At 40.5% G+C, this 18,734-nt stretch overlaps 1 protein-coding gene across 1 annotated transcript; it reads left to right on the top strand.

Moving 5' to 3' along the window:
* The first annotated feature begins 1,436 nt into the window (after nt 1–1,436).
* On the top strand, nt 1,437–2,123 carry LOC131759717 (olfactory receptor 5A2-like). The gene is given in 1 exon segment (XM_059069131.2): nt 1,437–2,123. A coding segment is annotated over 1 exon segment (687 nt).
* Nucleotides 2,124–18,734: the final 16,611 nt, after the last annotated feature.

Here is an 18,734-nt window from a genome sequence, read left to right as displayed (position 1 = left end):
CTCTTGTGTTTCCCTCCCATTCTCCCTATCCCACCCCTCTAGGTGGTCACAAAGTACCGAGCTGATCTCCCTGTGCTATGAAGCTGCTTCCTACTAGCTATCTAACATTTGGTAGTGTATATATGTCAATGCTACTCTCTCACTTCGTCCTAGCTTACACTTCCCCCCACACACACACCATGTCCTCAAGTCCATTCTCTACGTCTGTGTCTTTATTCATGTCCTGCCCCTAGGTTCATCAGAACCATTTCTTTTTAGATTCCATATATATGTGTTAGCATACAGTATTTGTTTTTCTCTTTCTGACTTACTTTACTCTATATGACAGACTCTAGGTCCATCCACCTCACTACAAATAACTCAATTTAAAAAATTGTTAATTTACGTAAAAATTTTAATAAAATTAAATTAAATTTAACTTAAATTTAATTTAATAAAAATTATTTTTAATACATTTTTAAATTTTTAAAAATTAAAAATATTTTTATATCTTTTAAAATATTTTTAAATTAAGGCATATACATAGCTTTTTTAGACATAATGCTATTGAAAACTTATACACTACAGAATAGTGTAAACATAAATTTTATGTGCACTGGGAAACCAACAAATTCTTGAGACTCCCTTTACTGTGATTTCCACTTTATTGCAGTGGTCTGGAATCAAATCCACAGTACCTCCGAGGTATTATTGTATTGCCCCAGGATTTTCCCCAAGTAAATCGACAATATCTTTCAAGCTTGGGAGGAATAATTTCTCTTCTAAAAGGTTATAGTTTGCACTTGTCCTCCTGGAGCATGCTGATTTTGAATCTAATAACGGGCTGGTAGCAATAAAGCCTGGTTTGGTGGGTCTTGACATAAATAGGCATCCTCTTGCAAGGCAATTGCTTCACAGGAGGTTAAGAAACGTCACTGAGCAAGGAATGGCTCGTCTCTTCAGACAGGTTAAGAGGGAGTCTCATGGCTAGGGAAGCTCAGGGTAATTCAGGAGTTCAAGATTATCAGCTTCATTTGAGCCTACTAATAAGTCCCTGGTCCGAATCTCAGGGTCTTGTTCTTTTTCAAACATGTCATTACATTAAGTTAAGAGGCTCTGCAACCCGCACAGTTAAACTTGGTCCTGCTTTTAAGTCTTATCAACCCTGAATCTACAATAAATAAAATATTTATTTTAGTTGGAGAGGGTGTGGGGAAAAATGGAACCCACCTACACTGCTGGTGGGAATGTAAATTGGTGCAGCCACTATGGAAAACAGTATGGAGGTTCCTTAAAAAACTAAAAATAGTTACCGTATTATCCAGTAATCCCACTCTTGGGCATATATCTGGAAAAGACAAAAACTCTAACTTGAAAAGATACACGCACCCCAATGTTCATAGTGGCATTAGTTATAATAACCAAGACATGGAAGCAACCTAAGAGCCCATCAACAGATGATTGGTTTAAGAAGATGTCACACACACACACACACACACACACACACACACACACACACACACAGACACGCTGGAATATTAATCAACCATAAAAACCCGTTGCTCTACACGGCCCTCGCATCCCATACACTTTGCTTAAAGGTGGTGGCTGGGGCCTATGTGGGTGGATTTCTCAGATCTTTGATTGAAACATACTCTGTCTATCAGCATGATTTCTGCGGGCCAAACACGATCAACCACTTCCTCTGTGACCTTCCTTCCATCCTGGTTCTGTCGTGCTCTGATACCTTCGCCAGCCAGATGATGAACTTCCTTGTGGGTGCTGTTGTTGGAGTGGTATCTGTCCTGGTGATCCTCATCTCTTATTGTTACACTGCTGCGGCTGTCCTGAATGTCAGCTCAGCTGAAGGTCGGGCCAAGGCCTTCAGTACGTGTGCCTCTCATCTGACTGCGGTGACCCTCTTCTACAGTTCTGGTCTCTTCATGGACATGTGACCTAGTTCCAGCTACTCCCTGGACCAGGACAGGGTGGTGTCCACATTCTATGCTCTGGTGATGCTCACGATTAATCCCTTCATCTACAGTCTTAGGAATAAGACTTTTAAAATGCCACGAGGAAAGCTGTGCTTTCATACAGGCATTGATTTTTCTGACCCTGACATAACGTTTACAATGAAGCTGTGAGCTGGTCACTTGTTCAGACTCTCATGTGGTTTTGGACTACTTGACCTGCATAATGATTTGGGCTGACCAGGCTTTTTAAAAATCCTTCTCCAATATTCCCTTAACCAGTTTCCCATTGGTTATTGGAAAAGAGTTTGACCATTTTTCGTTTCTAGAATGAATAGCATGGTATAGATCGAGATGACAAATGTCCAGTTTAACAGAAAACCTCACCATGACAAAGACTGGTTACCTTGGAACATCAAAATAAGAGTTTGAGTCTGTAGGAGGAAAACATTGAAAAAATGTTAGTCCTGTATTCAGGGTGGAGATTCTTATTTTTTTTTTTTTTTTCGGTATGTGGGCCTCACACTGTTGTGGCCTCTCCCGTTGCGGAGCACAGGCTCCGGAAGCACAGGCTCAGTGGCCACGGCTCACAGGCCCAGCCGCTCCGCGGCATGTGGGATCTTCCCGGACCGGGGCACGAACCCGTGTCCCCTGCATTGGCAGGCGGATTCTCAACCACTGCGCCACCAGGGAAGCCCCCAGGGTGGAGATTCTTAAGGTAGGTCAGCAATATATAGCATTGTAAGCTGAGGAGGGGATACTTTTTCTTGAAACAGTTGCCTTTCCTTCTTATGAGGTTCTAACTTGCTTCCTTTAGGACACGTGAGAACCACAAGGCAGGTACCCCCCCTATTTGAGAATCCTGGTTATTGCCACTGGGACTGACGGGGGGTATAGTACTGACTCTAGATGTGTAAAGGCAGCAGAGAGATTGAAGACTTCTGGTTGGGATCTTAATGGTTGAAGGAATGGGACAGCTCATGGCTAATTCAATCAACTATACAAAAAGGGGCCACTCAGATGATATGAAAAAAACCGGGGAATGTGCCATTTAAGTCCAAAGTAATAGCTTTCTAACCAATACTCAAAGTTGCTTAGCAAACTACAGAAGAGGAGCCCACCTTTATTTGAGGTGAAAGGTTCTCTCTCTCTTTTTTAACCAATTCTGAGATAAGTTCTAGAAGAGAATTTAGACAAGGAATTGAAGAGAGTGATTTTTCTCCTGCATATTTTCTCAGAACTTGTTATGTGTCCTTGAACTGGCAGTAAAGAACTGGGATAAATTTATTCAGCTGTGGCCTGTTTTGGATAGGCCAGAAATGAGTAAGTAAGTCTATACTTGTGTGTCCTTGGGCAAGTTACTTGGGCCCTGTGTGCCTTAGTTCCTCATCTGTAAAATAGGGATAATAATAGTAATTATCTCATAGGCTTATTGTGAAGAGTTAAAGGAGTCAGCATATGTAAACACTTAGAAGAGTGCCTGGTGTATAACAAATGCTCAAGAGGCTGATGTTATTATTATCCTGTAATGATTTATCACCAACTGAGCCAAAGAAGTAGAAAACATTTCCTTAGTTTGGTGGAAAATGTGATCGTTGTAATGGCTTTGATGCATTGGAAAGTGAGTCTGCAGAGACTATTGCAAAGAGTGGGTTAAGAGTACTTGCTAAATGTTCTTAAATCATCAGACCTGTGATTATTAATCTCAGCCTGCCATTTTGTAAGTATGTGGCCTTATGCAAGTTTCTTACAAGTTCCATTTTTCTCATGGGTAAAATGAGAAAAATAATTGTATCTACCTCATAAAACAGATGCAACAATTAAGTGGGAATATACATGAAAAGGGCTTAGCCTAGTGCCTGGTATATGGTAATACTTAATAAATATTAGCTCATATTGTTAGCTAATTAGTCAACATTATTAGTCAATTTTGTACAAATCAGGAGAAATCCAGGTTAATGTGCTAAAAAGAGACAAAGTAAATAGCTTCATAATGTCTACTCAAATTGGGACATAATAGCCTCAGTAAAAGGCATGCCTATAACATCTCTCCTTTGCTACTTGTTTTGCTTATAGGAAGCAGTCTTTGGGGAAATAGAAAGAGCTCAGGTTCATAGAACTGGCTGTATGTGGTAATGCTACCACTGTGATAACTCTATCAGCTCCCTGGACACCTTGCCTTTTCCTTATTGCCATTTTCTTCCACCTTTCTTTACATGAACTCCAGTTCACTGAGCCCATATCTTTCAATTTACCTTTGGTAGCTAATCTTAAATTCTCCTACTGCCAGAGTGGGAAAAAAAAAAAAAAGAAGCCTCATGCTTTGGATTTATGTGGAGCTGTCAGTGGTCTATTATTATCTCTAATTTTTTTTTGATGAACAACAATTCTGACTATAAGGTCTTTATAAAAATCTCTTTTGGTCACATATATATTTGGCTGATCAAAAAGTTCGTTGAGGTTTTTGAATGCTGTTATTACAGAAAACCCGAATGAACTTTTTGGCCAGCCCTACATTTGCTAGTAATGGCAACATTCTTTTTTCATTGAGAAGATAGGTTTTTTTTGCAGTTTGCCCAACTACCCAGGAGAAAGTAATGCTCATTCATTAATAATAATTAAATCTAGTGCTTAAGCTGGGGATTGGCACAAGACTTGAATAAAGCAAAAATGATCTGGGGTTTACAGTAAGCCATGTGTTAAATAAAACTTTGCAAAGAAGTTTATTCATTATGGAGCATATACCAGATCAGATATACATCAAACAGAATATTTTTGTCACTAAAAGTATCAGATATTTTATAGCTATTTGAAACAGGAGGAGGTACATCTGTCTCCAGGGGGCGGCTAGCTAGCTGGAGATAAATTCACTTTAGTAACATTACCACAATTCAGGGTGTGGTGTTCATTTTGCAACGTCTGAAAATCTTTTCCAGATGGCCTGAAGTTAACCAAGCTCAGAATAGCTGGCTGCATAAGCCAGGATGCTATTTTTAGTTTTCACTGAAGAACAAAGCCCCCAAGTTTGTACTTGTGCAGTAGCACAATTCTTCCTCTAGTTGAAGAAACCACGTGGAAAGGCAAATTACAATTGAAAGTCTGTTTGTAGAGACAGGAATCAAAGCAAAGTGAATAACGTATATTAACGTCTGATGTGCCCGGCTACCGCATCCAGATAGGCTGAGGCCCTGGGCCAGGGGGCTACCAATTTTTCTCCCCAAGCATTCATTTTTTTGTCTTCTAAGTGACCATCTTCCCTTTTAATCAATATATTATTTACAGATTGACTAATTGACAGCTTTTCCTTCTTTTGATCTAAGAAATATTTTGTCTCTAAAATGCCTGGTTTACACATTTTAATTATCTATTATGATCTTATTCTGTGGCTTGTTTTTTAGCATTTCCAGAAACCTGAGTATTGTCCATATCTACCATCTGCATTTCCCTAATTCTTTGGTAGGTATATATGATTACCCCCACTCCAACAGACACACACTCATTCACAAATTAGTAACTGATGCATTAAATGAGCTCTGATGAGATTTTAAACTTTTTCCTAAAGATTGCTAGTCCCGTGTTTCTGGTCTAAACCTAGGCAAACCTAGAGTTTGCTTATTTTGCAATGATCCACACGAAGAAGGAAACATTTGCATTTCACTTCCCTGTGTCCAGAAGAATGATTTGGATTTCCCTGACCTACAACTCAGCAGGGAGAGTCTGAGGTCTCGCATGGAAGGAGATAAAACTTGTATCCCAGAATTCTCCCATCATCTTGATCTACCACTATTATCAACCAGGGTTCTTGGCCTCCTTAATTAATAGAAATTGATCAGAGGCCAGACAAGAAGTTCAGGCAAGGCTTTATTGGGGTCCCTGCTGCAGCAGCGGGGAGAGAGAACAAACAGCAGGTTCCCTTGCTTGCCCGCTCCCCGAGGGGGGGCATGGGGGCGGGGCGAGCTTGTTCCTTATATGGGTGAGGGTAGGGGTGTGTCCAGGGGTTGGGCTGGGGGGGTGTCACTTAGGAGGTTTGCCCACCCCTTAGGTGGAGTGTTGTGTGCAGGGGGCATGTGCAGTGCCCTGGTTTTGCTCCGGGCTCTTCAAAAGTGGCAGTTGGGGGGCTTCCCTGGTGGTGCAGTGGTTGAGAGTCCGCCTGCCGTTGCAGGGGACACGGGTTCGTGCCCCGGTCCGGGAAGATCCCACATGCCGCTGAGCGGCTGGGCCCGTGAGCCATGGCCTCTGAGCCTGCGCGTCTGGAGCCTGCGCTCCGCAACGGGAGAGGCCACAACAGTGAGAGGCCCGCGTACTGGAAAAAAAAAAAAAAAAAAAAGTGGCAGTTGGGTTCTTTTGTCTCTTTGTATGTTTTGTCCAGAATTTGCCCTCACCGTGCATGCATGCAGTTATTTTTAGTCCCATACAGTTTCTTTGTATTTTGTTGCCCAAGGAGAGGTGTGTCCCCATGCAAGCATTGCAGCACTGCAGCAAAGGGTCCCAGGTCCCAGCCCGTCTCAAGGCTACTTTCTCTGAATTCTTGGTGCATCTCCTTGTCTGTAACATCTCCTAAATAACTGGGGAAGAAAAACCAACTGTTTATTTTTGACTTTTGCTGCTTTTATTCCATCCTCACTCTTCATGCTTCCCTAACCCTTTCTAATCATGGCCCAGATCTCCTATGTGCGGTACCAATACGGATCTGGCCAGGGATGAGATTCCCTTCGTTCCTACACGTAAAGAAATAGCCGTGGCAGGCTCTTGCAGTCATGGCTTGGAACTGGTATAAACTGGATGTGGCAGCATCTCCCATCAGTGTTGCCAGACTAGATGTCTGGCACCATCTGGTTGGAAGACAGACAAGCCACACTCTTTGGTGGGACCACATTCTAGAAATAAACAGGCATCTGGGATCCAGGGAGACCTCATGGAAGAACAGAGGCTTCATCTCTCTCAAAGTTCTTCTGAAATAGAATCACGATGTCTGATTGGACTTATATATCAACATAAGTAGAAAAACTGGCATGTGTAAAGTATCACGTTGATATTGCATGGTATATTCTTTATTCTAATAAAACCTCTTTTTTATGCAAAGGAAGGCTGGGTTGTTTTTCATCTTTGTTTTTATTTTTTTATTCTTTTTGCGGTACGCGGGCCTCTCACGGTTGTGGCCTCTCCCGTTGCGGAGCACAGGCTCCGGACGCGCAGGCTCAGCGGCCATGGCTCACCGGCCCAGCCGCTCCGCGGCACATGGGATCCTCCCGGACCGGGGCACGAACCCGCGTCCCCTGCATCGGCAGGCGGACTCTCAACCACTGCGCCACCAGGGAAGGGAAGCCCCCTGTTTTCATCTTAAGGAGCAAAATTAATCCACATGGACCAGAGGGAGGAAGTCCTTATATCAGGCAGACAATAAAACCCATAGTTCATTTTCTAACAACTATAAGCTAAGGAAGTAGCCTAGCAGGGATCGTCTCACCCTTCAACTTGACCCCCAGTCTAGAATACAACCTCTCTGTGGTTGAGAAGTAGCTGGGAGGTGTCCTTGAGCCTAACCAAGAAGAGGTGGGTTCTGGGAAGTCCTGCATCTCAGCACTCCTACCAGTCCAATCTTTCCTTTACTTATTTCATGTATCCTGTGACATACACTATTTATAATTTGCTGTTATCATCTGTGCTATGTGTCTGGATGACACTTTTTTTTTTTTTTTTGCAGTTCCTCTTTTTACCCAAAGGCAAAGCACTGTTTAACACTTTTGGTGTCTGTGGCTTCCAGATCTCTAAAGGTTCTGGCAGTGCTTTTCATAATACATGCTATCCCTGGTGGTTTTTCAACAGAAAGCCATATGTGAGATTTTCCTGCTGCAACCAGTTAAATACCTTTGATGAAAACTCTAGCCTTCTTTATTCATTTGATTTAATTTTGTTTAACAATTAAAATTAGGTGTAACTCACTGTGAAAGGGAAAATATTTGTTAGTTTGAAGGGGAAAATAACCTTTTCTGTCCTCAGCCATCATTGCTTGAGTGGGATTGGTTCCAACTCTGGGTTTCAGGGTTGAACCCTGACGGGCTTAAGACAATTAGAAAATATCTGAAATGCAAGTCAAAACCACAATGAGGTATCATCTCACACCAGTCAGAATGGGTATCGTCAAAAAAGTCTACAAATAATAAATGCTGGAGAGGATGTAGAGAAAAAGGAACCCTCCTACACTGTTGGTGGGAATGTAAATTGGTGCAGCCACTAAGGAGAACAGCATGGAGTTTCCTTAAAAAACTGAAAATAGAGCTACCATATGGTCCAGCACTCTCACTCCTGGGCATATATCTGAAAAACACACAGAAACTCTAATTCAAAAAGATACATGCACCCCAATGTTCATAGCAGCACTATTTACAAGAGCCAAGACATGGAAGCAACCCAAGTGCCCATTGACAGAAGACTGGTTTAAGAAGATGGGTTATTACTCAGCCATAAAAAAACAATGAAATATTGCCATTTGCAGCAACATGCGTGGACCTAGAGAATATCATACTAAGTGAAGTAAGTCAGACAGAGAAAGACAAGTATTATATGATATCACTTATAAGTGGAATCTAAAATTAATACAAATGAATATATATACAAAACAGAAATAGACTCACAGACATAGAAAACAAACTTATAGTCACCAAAGGGGGAAAGGGGAGAGGGATAAATTAGGAGTATGGGATTAACAGATACAAACTACTATACATAAAATACATAAGCATCAAGGATTTACTGTATAGCACAGGGAACTCAATATCTGTAATAACCTATAATGGAAAATGATCTGAAAAAATATATAACTGAATCATTTTGCTGTACACCTAAAACTAACATAATATTGTAAATCAACTATACTTCAACTAAAAAAAAGAAAATATCTGATAGCCATTGCAACTAGCTTAGTGTCGAAGTGAGGGGTATAGCCCAGTCAAAGCCAGAAAGATGCAAGGAGATGTTTGCTGGGGCTTTTGGGAGAGAAATATTTTTCTCTTCTGTGGAAGCTACAAAAAGAGATGCTCTCTTCATTTGGATGATGCGAAGTGACTCTGTGAGGTTTAGAACTTGTACAATTTTGTTACCACAGGATGGAACATTTCTGCATAAGGCAAATGAAACAAAAACAAAGAGACTGGATTTTTATGATACTGTTTGAGCCACTGGATCAGAATTTCTCACTACTTTTTTTTTTTTTTTTTTTTTTTTTGCGTTATGCGGGCTTCTCACTGTTGTAGCCTCTCCCGTTGTGGAGCACAGGCTCCAGACGTGCAGGCCTAGCGGCCATGGCTCACGGGCTTAGTTGCTCCACGGCATGTGGGATCCTCCCGGACCGGGGCACGAACCCGCGTCCCCTGCATCGGCAGGCGGATTCTCAACCACTGCGCCACCAGGGAAGCCCCTCACTACTTTTTTTTAAGCTTTCAAATTACACATATTTTATTGAATAGATCCAACCAATTATAAAGGTTATTTTTTAATTGTCACAAGGTACATGAATGAAGTTAAAATGAAGAGAGAAATGCACCGGTAATTCCTGTTAAAGAGTAAAACCTGCATTGAAATTATATCAAACCGATTGATACTGATCTACTAACTGAAACATTAAATGTTGAATGTAGAGTATTTAAACTAAGCCAACAGGTGGCAGAAAGCTCAGAGAAACTAAGAGGACTAGCAGGATGGTAAATAAATAACCAGCAAGCCAAATATACAGGAGACGGAGAAAAGAAAACAAAATAGTATATATCTCTGACTCTAATATCAATGAAATGAGCTGCATTTTTAAAATGAAGCTTTAGGCATTTCAAGAGTCCAAACTATGTACCCGGTAATATCCCTCAAAGAAATATCTGCATTTAATTACTTGTTAAATTCTTCACCAACTTCCACTTCTACAGTCCAACATATTATGACTACTTCAGTTTTATGAGCTAATAGATTCACTTGATTGTTTTGATCAGTTCTTTTTTTTCTGTCATTAAAAATGAAAGATTCCTGATTCTGGAAATAATTTTGTAATATATACCAAGAATCAAAAAAATATGATTCTTTTTGAGAAAGTCATCTCTATTCTTAATATATTAATTACCTACTGCTGTGCAAGAAATTGTTACAAAACTTTGTGCCTTGAAACAAAAAGAGATATTTATTATCTCATACAGTTTCTGTGGATCAGTAATCCAGGGGCAACTTGGCTGTGTGGTTCCAGCTCGGGGTCTCTCATGAGGTTACATTCAGTAGTTGGTCGAGGCGTAGGCTTCTGAAGCTAGATCGAGGCTGGAGGACCCACTTCCAACTAGACCCCTCACATAGCTCACAAGTTGGTGCCGACTGATGGCACAGCCCAATATTCTTGGTTGCATGGGTTAGCCCTGTTATATATAGGAGGGGTCTACATAAGTTCAAGGATCATTGGGGGCCATGTGGAAGGCTGCCACCCATTAGAAATGTTTCAGAGCAACTACATTAGAAAAACATTCATTGAAAATTTGGAAACAAATTATATGTTACATGAAGAAAACGGTTAAATAGGTTAAGGTAAAGTCCGGGGTCTATTACAACCCACATGGAGGAAAATAATATTTGTAATGAACTCATGAGGTTTTGATAGTCAATCCACACATTTAGGGACTCAAGAAATAATTTTTATTATCTTTCCGTAACATTATTTTTCCTTTGCACTGCCCTTACTTCTCTACTGGGAAAAAAATTGGTTGATTCAAGGGTCCTTCCCTCTCTGCTGCCTACATTTGTGTCTAAGTTCTAGAGGGCTTGAAGGATGCCAGGACAACGGGGGCTCAGGTCCTTGACCTCTCTCCACAGCAGCACCTCCTGAAATATCTATTGTCTCTGGCTGTCAAATCACAAATGGAATTCTGCTGCTGAATGCCATGTATCCCCATCATCAAGACCTGTTAGGTCTGATGACTGTTCATAGCTACTCTTGGTTAAGTGGGAACTGTTCTATTGCTCCCATCCTTGACTATGGCTGCTGAGGAAACTCTGTAGAACCCAAGCTGTCACTGCCCAGTGGACCTGAACCACTATGAGTACATTCTCTTCAGTTTCTGCCTGCCGACCCAGACTCTATCCATCTTTTGGTTGGGGTCTCTCTGTCCTTGGTGTCTCTAAACTTATTTGATAGTTGTGCTATTGCCCTTGGGCTGTGTCTATAAGCCATCCTGAAGACTCACTCATGTTTTTGACCTCATCACCTCTGCTTCAACCTCCTTTTGCTGTCACGTCTCTTCTCTGAGGCTCAAAAACCTAACAACTTATCTGCTTGAAAGAAGGGAATGGTTAGATATGTGGGGAAGAATATATTAGGTAAAAGTTTGAATAATCTTTCAACAATATTATCTTTAAGCTGTCACATACAGCTAAGTGAAAAATTTTTAAAGAGGGTTGGATGGGAATAAAACAAGAGATTAAAGACATGTTAGAAGCATGAGCAGACCTTATTTCTAGTATAATACAACTAATATATTAGAAATAGGCTGGCCTCTTCTATCCCCTCTAAGATGTCCTTCCCATGTAATGTCTGGGGAAAGAAAAGACAGACCTTGAGGATCAAAGGACAATGGCTTGGTCTACCTTAGTGTCCTGGCTACAGAACAAAAATTACTTCTCTTCTTGTACATTTTGAGAGAGAAGACAGCAAAGTGGGGTGAAGGGAGGTGGAGGAACTCCTTCTCGGTGTGTGTTTAGGGGAGATCAGTTTATTTATCTTTTCAAAGTTTCCTACACATTTCGCCCAGTTCTCCCTTTTTTTCCTCCTTGTCTCTACCCTTCTTCATACAGTCATTTTCTCTTTCTCTCATTCTCCCTTTCCTTCTCTTTCACTCCTTTAAACCTGACAGTTGGAGCCATGGGAGAGAAGAGAACTATTTATGTTTCTTATTCCCGATTCCAAATCTCTGTAAGGTCTTTCTGAACATGATCCATGTATGGAGTTCCAACTAAAAGTAAAAAACAAAAACCAAAAACTCATTCAAAATAGGATGGTAGAGAGTTGAGACTCACTCTGGCGTAAAGAATCAGACACAGCATTGCTGCAGGTTCCCTGCTTCCTGGTGTTTTTGCCAGACGAAGGTCTCTGATGATTGGGCCTATGTTTTGGTGACATAATTTATTTTATAGATAACAAGGTTGGAAGTGATCTGTATAACAGCACCATGATTCTTGCAGGGTAAGAGGAAATTTCTCACATATATGTGGAATCTAAAAAGAAAAAAAAAAGATAGTACTGATGAACCTAGGGGCAGGACAGGAATAAAGACACAGACATAGAGATGGACTTGAGGACACAGGGAGGGGGAAGGGTAAGCTGGGACGAAGTGAGAGAGTGACATGGACCTATATACACTACCAAATGTAAAATAGATAGCTAGTGGGAAGCAGCCTCATAGCACAGGGAGATCAGCTCGGTGCTTTGTGTCCAGCTAGAGGGGTGGGATAGGGAGGGTAGGAGGGAGACACAAGAGGGAGGAGATATGGGGATATATGTATATGTATAGCTGATTCACTTTGTTATACAGCAGAAACTAACACACCACTGTAAAGCAGTTATACTCCAATAAAGATGTTAAAAAAAAAAGAGGAAGTTTCCTTGTTACCAAAATGTCTCAAAAGATTAACACCATGAAGGAAGATCTTGGAATCTAAGCACGGGACCAATGAACAGAATTGCTCTCCTTCTATCACCCAGGAGGGAGGTTATATACAGCTTGCATGGTTTCAATTGCTCCTTCTTCATTCTGGGCTGTGCTCCCAAGTCCTTTCTTAGATATGATGGAGGAGGCTCATAAGCATTTAGAACCCTCTTCCTTCATAGTTGGGTTGTTTCTGAAGTGAGCCAAACATTGCTAACGAAAGACCACGTGTTCATCTCATAGCATTGATGAATGGGATAATCTCAGAAGCCAGAAATTGAAATATCTTTCGGCCATTTCTGAGTACCAGGGTACACCACAAGGTAAAAGGATCACAGAAGAATAAGGATTTTCAGAAGTGTTAGGTGAGTCACTAGGGGCTCTGCTCTAAGGAATATCAAGGGCTTAGGATCTAGGAAGAATTTCAAAGAGTTACAAATAGCTGAGTATCATTGTCCATGAAGTCTAAGTTTTATAAAGGGTCCTTTTCAATGGCAGCCTTGTTATTCTGGAAAAGCAAGTCTGCTGAGGGAAGATCTAAGTGTGTAGGTGTGTCAGTACACTCTAGCATAAAGTAGGGGGCTGGAAAACCTCTGATTCACTTGATTAGTGTTCAAAATGAGAGGACCCAGACCCAGAGGAAGAGTTGTGAGTTATTCTTTTTGTAAAAAAAATATATATATATTTATTTATTTGGTTGCACTGGGTCTTAGTTGCAGCAGGCAGTCTCCTTAGTTGCAGCTCACCAGCTCCTTACTTGTGGCAGGTGAACTCTTGGTTGCAGCATGCATGTGGGATCTAGTCTCCTGACCAGGGATCGAACCCAGGCCCCCTGCATTGGAAGCGCGGAGCGTTAACCACTGCACCACCAGGGAGGTCCCGTGAGCTATTCTTGAGGATCCTATACTACCTGATTTGTTACATTTATAATGTCAGATCTGAGTAGTTTACAGAAGACTGTGGAGGCCAATATTCCTGAATGGAGTGAATCCAATGCAGCTTTGATGAACCAGTCAGGTTCCAGAGGAAGTGAGAGACCATCAGTCAAGAATAAATTAATACTTGGTCTTCTGAGAGCATTTCTGTCCATATTGTTTTTGATAAACAAAGCTGTTCAGTTTGTTTCCTGGCCTACAAATATGTTGAACTTGTAAGAAGTCAAGAAGTCAACTAAGTAAATATTAGGAAGGGCTATTGATGAGATATCTTAAAGGAACATCTCAAAGGGGCCAATATTTCATGTTTTCTCTCCATTTCCTTCTTTTTTTATTTGGTAAGTGGAGTCAAGTGGAGATAAGTATGTGATGGGGAAATATATGATCAAGAATGGTGTGAGAAGAAAAAGAAAGAAAAAAGAATGGTGTGAGAAAAAGCTGAAGGAAGATAGCTGAGATAAATGTTATCTCAGCTAGATAAATGTTATCTCATTTATCTGAGATAAATGTTAAATAGTGAAATTTTACCCAAAGCAGAAGAAAGCTGAGGAGTCCTTGATAAATTAAGAGGCAACCAAAACTAAATGATGGACATTTAGAAATGATGGACCCTGGGGTGGTTGAGAAAAATGACATGGCAATTACAGGGTGCTCTGAGATTAACTACAGCATCACTGGTTTATCATAGTTCTCTGTGTACAGTGGCATTTGCTGTGGAAATTTTATCTCTTAGGCATCTGTGGGCACAAGCTTTGCAGTGGTTACCATCTGAAGGCTGAGATTCCCCTCTCCCTCAGTTATGCCAGCAAAACATTTTAATACCCCCTTATGTCTTCCTCTTGAAAGAAGACAAATGCGCCTCCAGTTTGTCTCACTTACTTGGCAATCAGTCAGCATCACATCTTTTCTGTTTATTTCTTTTTCTTTTCTTTTTTTTTTTTTTTTTTTTTTTTTGCGGTACACGGGCCTCTCACTGTTGTGGCCTCTCCCGTTGCAGAGCGCAGGCTCCGGACACGCAGGCTCAGCGGCCATGGCTCACGGGCCCAGCCGCTCTGCGGCACGTGGGATCTTCCCGGACCGGGGCACGAACCCGTGTCCCCTGCATCGGCAGGCGGACTCTCAACCACTGCGCCACCAGGGAAGGGAAGGGAAGCCTTCTGTTTATTTCCTGAAAGAGTATCTATGTGAAAAGATGTGGTGGTCATATTATTATCATTATTTTTTTTTTGGAGGGTAATTGCTTTATAATGTTCTGTTAGTTTCTGCTGTCCTATGAAGTGAATCAGCTATATGTATACCCATATCCCTTCCCTCTTGGACTTCCCTCCTCCCCGCCACCCTACCCCTCTAGGTCATCACAGAGCACCGAGCTGAGCTTCCTGTGCTTTATAACAGGTTCCCATTAGCTCTCTGTTTTACACATGGTAGTGCATATATGTCAATCTTAATCTCCCAATTCGTCCCACCCTCCCCCTCTCCCCCATGTCCACATGTCCATTCTCTACATCTGTGTCTCTATTCCTGCCCTGGAAGTAGGTTCATCTGTACAATTTTTCTAGATTCCACATATATGTGTTACTATATTTGTTTTTCTCTTTCTGGCTTACTTCAGTCTGTATGACAGACTCTAGGTCCATCCACATCTCTACAAATGACCCAATTTCGTTCCTTTTAATGGCTGAGTAATATTCCATTGTATATATGTACCACATCTTCTTTATCCATTCATCCCCTCCCCATACTTACCTCCACTTGACTCCACTTACCAAATAAAAAAAAGACTGAAATGGAAAGAAAACATGAAATAGTGGCCACTTTGAGATGTTCCTTTAAGATATCTCATTTATCCATTTATCATTCATATCCCTGTCATTAGATATTTAGGTTGTTTCCATGTCCTGGCTATTGTAAATAGCACTGCAATAAACATTGGGGGTACATGTGTCCTTTTGAATTATAGTTTTCTCAGGGTATATGCCCAGTAGTGGGATTGCTGGGTCGTAGGTAGTTCTATTTGTAGTTTTTTAAGGAACCTCCAGACTGTTCTCCATAGTGGCTGTATCAATTTACATTCTCACCAACAGTGAAAAAGGGTTCCCTTTTCTCCACACCCTCTCCAGCATTTATTGTTTGCAGATTTTTTCATGATGGCCATTCTGACTGGTGTGAGGTGATAGATACCTCATTGTAGTTTTGATTCGCATTTCTCTAATAATTAGTGATGTTGAGCATCATTTCATGTGTCTCTTGGCCATCTGTATGTCTTCTTTGGTGAAATGTCTATATGTAAGACTGGACACGGTAAAACTCTTAGAGGAAAACATAGGAAAAACACTCTTTGACATAAACCCCCCAAAGATCTTTTCTGACCCACCTCCTAGAGTAATGAAAATAAGGACAAAAATAAACAGATGGGACCTAGTTAAACTTAAAAGCTTTTGCACAGCAAAAGTGGTGGTCATTTATTGACGGCACTTTCAATTACATTTTCGTTGCCCTGTTCATTTGTACAATAATGACGCTGAAATAGTCCCTGCCTTTCTAGAGCTCTTTTGTGAGAGAGTCCTGCAAAGGCTATGCAGGAGCCTTCTCAGATTTCCAGACTTTCTGCCCACATCTGGTTGGTGATTGACCACAAAATTTTATGTCTTTCTCATACCATGTATTATCTCTTGTCTTGTATTATGCTTATGCCTACATGTGCACTTTTCTCATCTCTCTTCTGAGCTCTAGGCTCCTTATTGGATTATTTACATCATCCAAACCACCAAGTATAGCGTTTTATACTCTATAATTGCTTACAGTTAAGATTAGTGCAGCAGTTAATATCATTTTAGTGAACAAGCGAGTGCAGACGTTAAGATGTGGCTTTGCATTAAGGTGCCTGGATTTGAATTCCAGTTTTACCATTCATAGGTTGTGTGACCTTGGGCTATTTACCGCTGTGACTCGCAGTCTCCTCATTTGTAAAAAGGGAATAATAAGAGTACATCTCTCATAATTCTGTTGGCTAAATTAAAATGAGATAAAACATAAAAGGATTCAGAATAGTACCTGGAACACAGTACACACTCAATCAAGTTTTGCTACCTAATACATGCCTTGCTTTGGGGGCAAATTCTATCATATTAGAAGATGGGAAAAAAAAAAAAAGCAAGCCGAGTAGCATAGGGTTTTACAAATACTGGTCAGTTATAAGCTTGAGAAACTTTTCATAGAAATATTATTTGTAAAGCGTTTCTGGTAAAATGGTGGGAAACACGTTCGGAGAAACCAGTAATGCTAGAGAAAATTTACAACATATTTTTTGGACTGAGCTAGTGAGAAAGCAAACACTTTTCTAAAGGTACAGAAATTAGAAGAAAAAGCATAAACCTCAGAGTGTAGTGGGCTGGGGCCACCTTTTCCCCAGGAGTTCTACCAATCCCTGGTAGCCTAAGTCCTGAGGTTTAATGGGCATGTGTATGAGGGGTAGGAAAAAAATGCAGTGTGTGTGGTTGGATTAGAGGCAACACCGCATCCCAAGCCGCTAAAAACAGGGACTTGCAAAGGGTGACACGCTCAGAGGGCACGCTAGGAAAACCTACTCTAAAAATGAGACAGTGCTGTACACACCTTTCTCAGCTTTAGTTTGGGAGGAAGAGAAAAACTGTCTTCCCTGACAATTTAAAAAAAATTTTTATTTTTCTATAGAGAAATTTGACATATAACATTGTGTAAGCTGAAGGTGTACAATGTGTTGATTTCCCCATCACATAAGTATCATTTTTTTGTGTGAGAACCATTGTGATCCAGTCTCTTAGGAACTTTGAAGTTTATAGTAGAGTATTGTTGTCTACGGTCACTATGCTGTGCATTAGATCTCTAGGACTTACCTAGTAATTACATGTTTGTACCCTTAAACAACATATCTGTAATTCTCCCACCCTTCAGCCTCTGGTAACCACTGCTCTATAGCTGTTTTTTATCAGTTTGTCTTTTTTAGCACACACATATGGATGATATCATACTGTTTTTCTCTGTCTGACTTATGTCAGTGTAATTCCCTCAAGGTCCATCCATGTTGTCACAAATAGCAGGATTTCTTTCTCTCTTACAGCTGAATTAATATTCCATTGTGTATAAACACACACACGCACACACACACACACACACCTTGTCTTATTATCCATTTATCCACTGACAGACACTTAGGTTATTTTCATCTCTTGGCTATTGTGTATAATGCTGCGATAAACATGGAATTGCAGATATCTTTTCAATATCCTGTTATCATTTCCTTTGGATATATACCCAGAAGTGGAATTGCAAGTTCATGCAGAAGTTCCTTTTTAGATTTTTTGAGGACACTCCATACTGTTTTCCATAGCGGCTAAAGCAATTTACAGTCTTACCAACCGTGTACACACCCTTGCCAACTTGTTATTCCTTTTTGTGTTGATGATGCCATTCTAACAGTTGTGAGGTGGTATCTCTATGTGGTTATGACTTGCATTTCCCTGATGATTAATGATGCTGAGCAGCTTCTTATGTACCTCTTGGTCATTGGTTATCTTCTTTGGAAAAATATCTATTTAGCGCCTCTGCCCATTTTTAAATCATATTGTTTGGTTTTTGTTATTGAGTTGTATGAGTTCTTTATATATATCCAATATCCTTATCCAATATATGGTTTAAAAATAATTTCTCCCATTCTGTAGGTTGCCTTTTCATATTTTGTTAAGTGTTTCTTTTGATGTGCAGAAGCTTTTTAGTTTGATGTAGTTCAACTTGTTGATTTTTGCTTTTGTCACGTACTTTGGTGTCATATCCAAAAAAATCATTGCCAAGAATTTCTTTTTGGTTCTTGTTTTAAAAATAATTTCTGTCTCTTTGGTAAATATTTCATTTTGTTCATATACATTTTTTCTGATCTCATTGAATTATGTTTCTGTGCTTTCTTGTAGATTATTGACTTCCTTCAAAACAGCTACTTTGAATTTTTTATTAGCTAGGTCATAAAATTCTGTGCCTTTGGGCTCAGTTATTGGAGAATTGTTGTTATCTTTGGGTGATTATGTTCCCCTTTTTCATGTTCCTTGAAGGTCTGCGCTGCTGCTCTTGCATTTGAAGTAGCAGACACCTCCTTAAATCTTTACTAGTTGCCTTCAGATGAAGTGGACTTTCATTGGTGGTGGTCT

This window comes from Kogia breviceps, chromosome 7 (genome assembly GCF_026419965.1).
Source record: "Kogia breviceps isolate mKogBre1 chromosome 7, mKogBre1 haplotype 1, whole genome shotgun sequence".
Classification (NCBI taxonomy): Eukaryota; Metazoa; Chordata; class Mammalia; order Artiodactyla; family Physeteridae; genus Kogia; species Kogia breviceps.
Note: the sequence above shows the minus strand (reverse complement) of the source record. Positions and strands in the feature narration are given on the sequence as shown.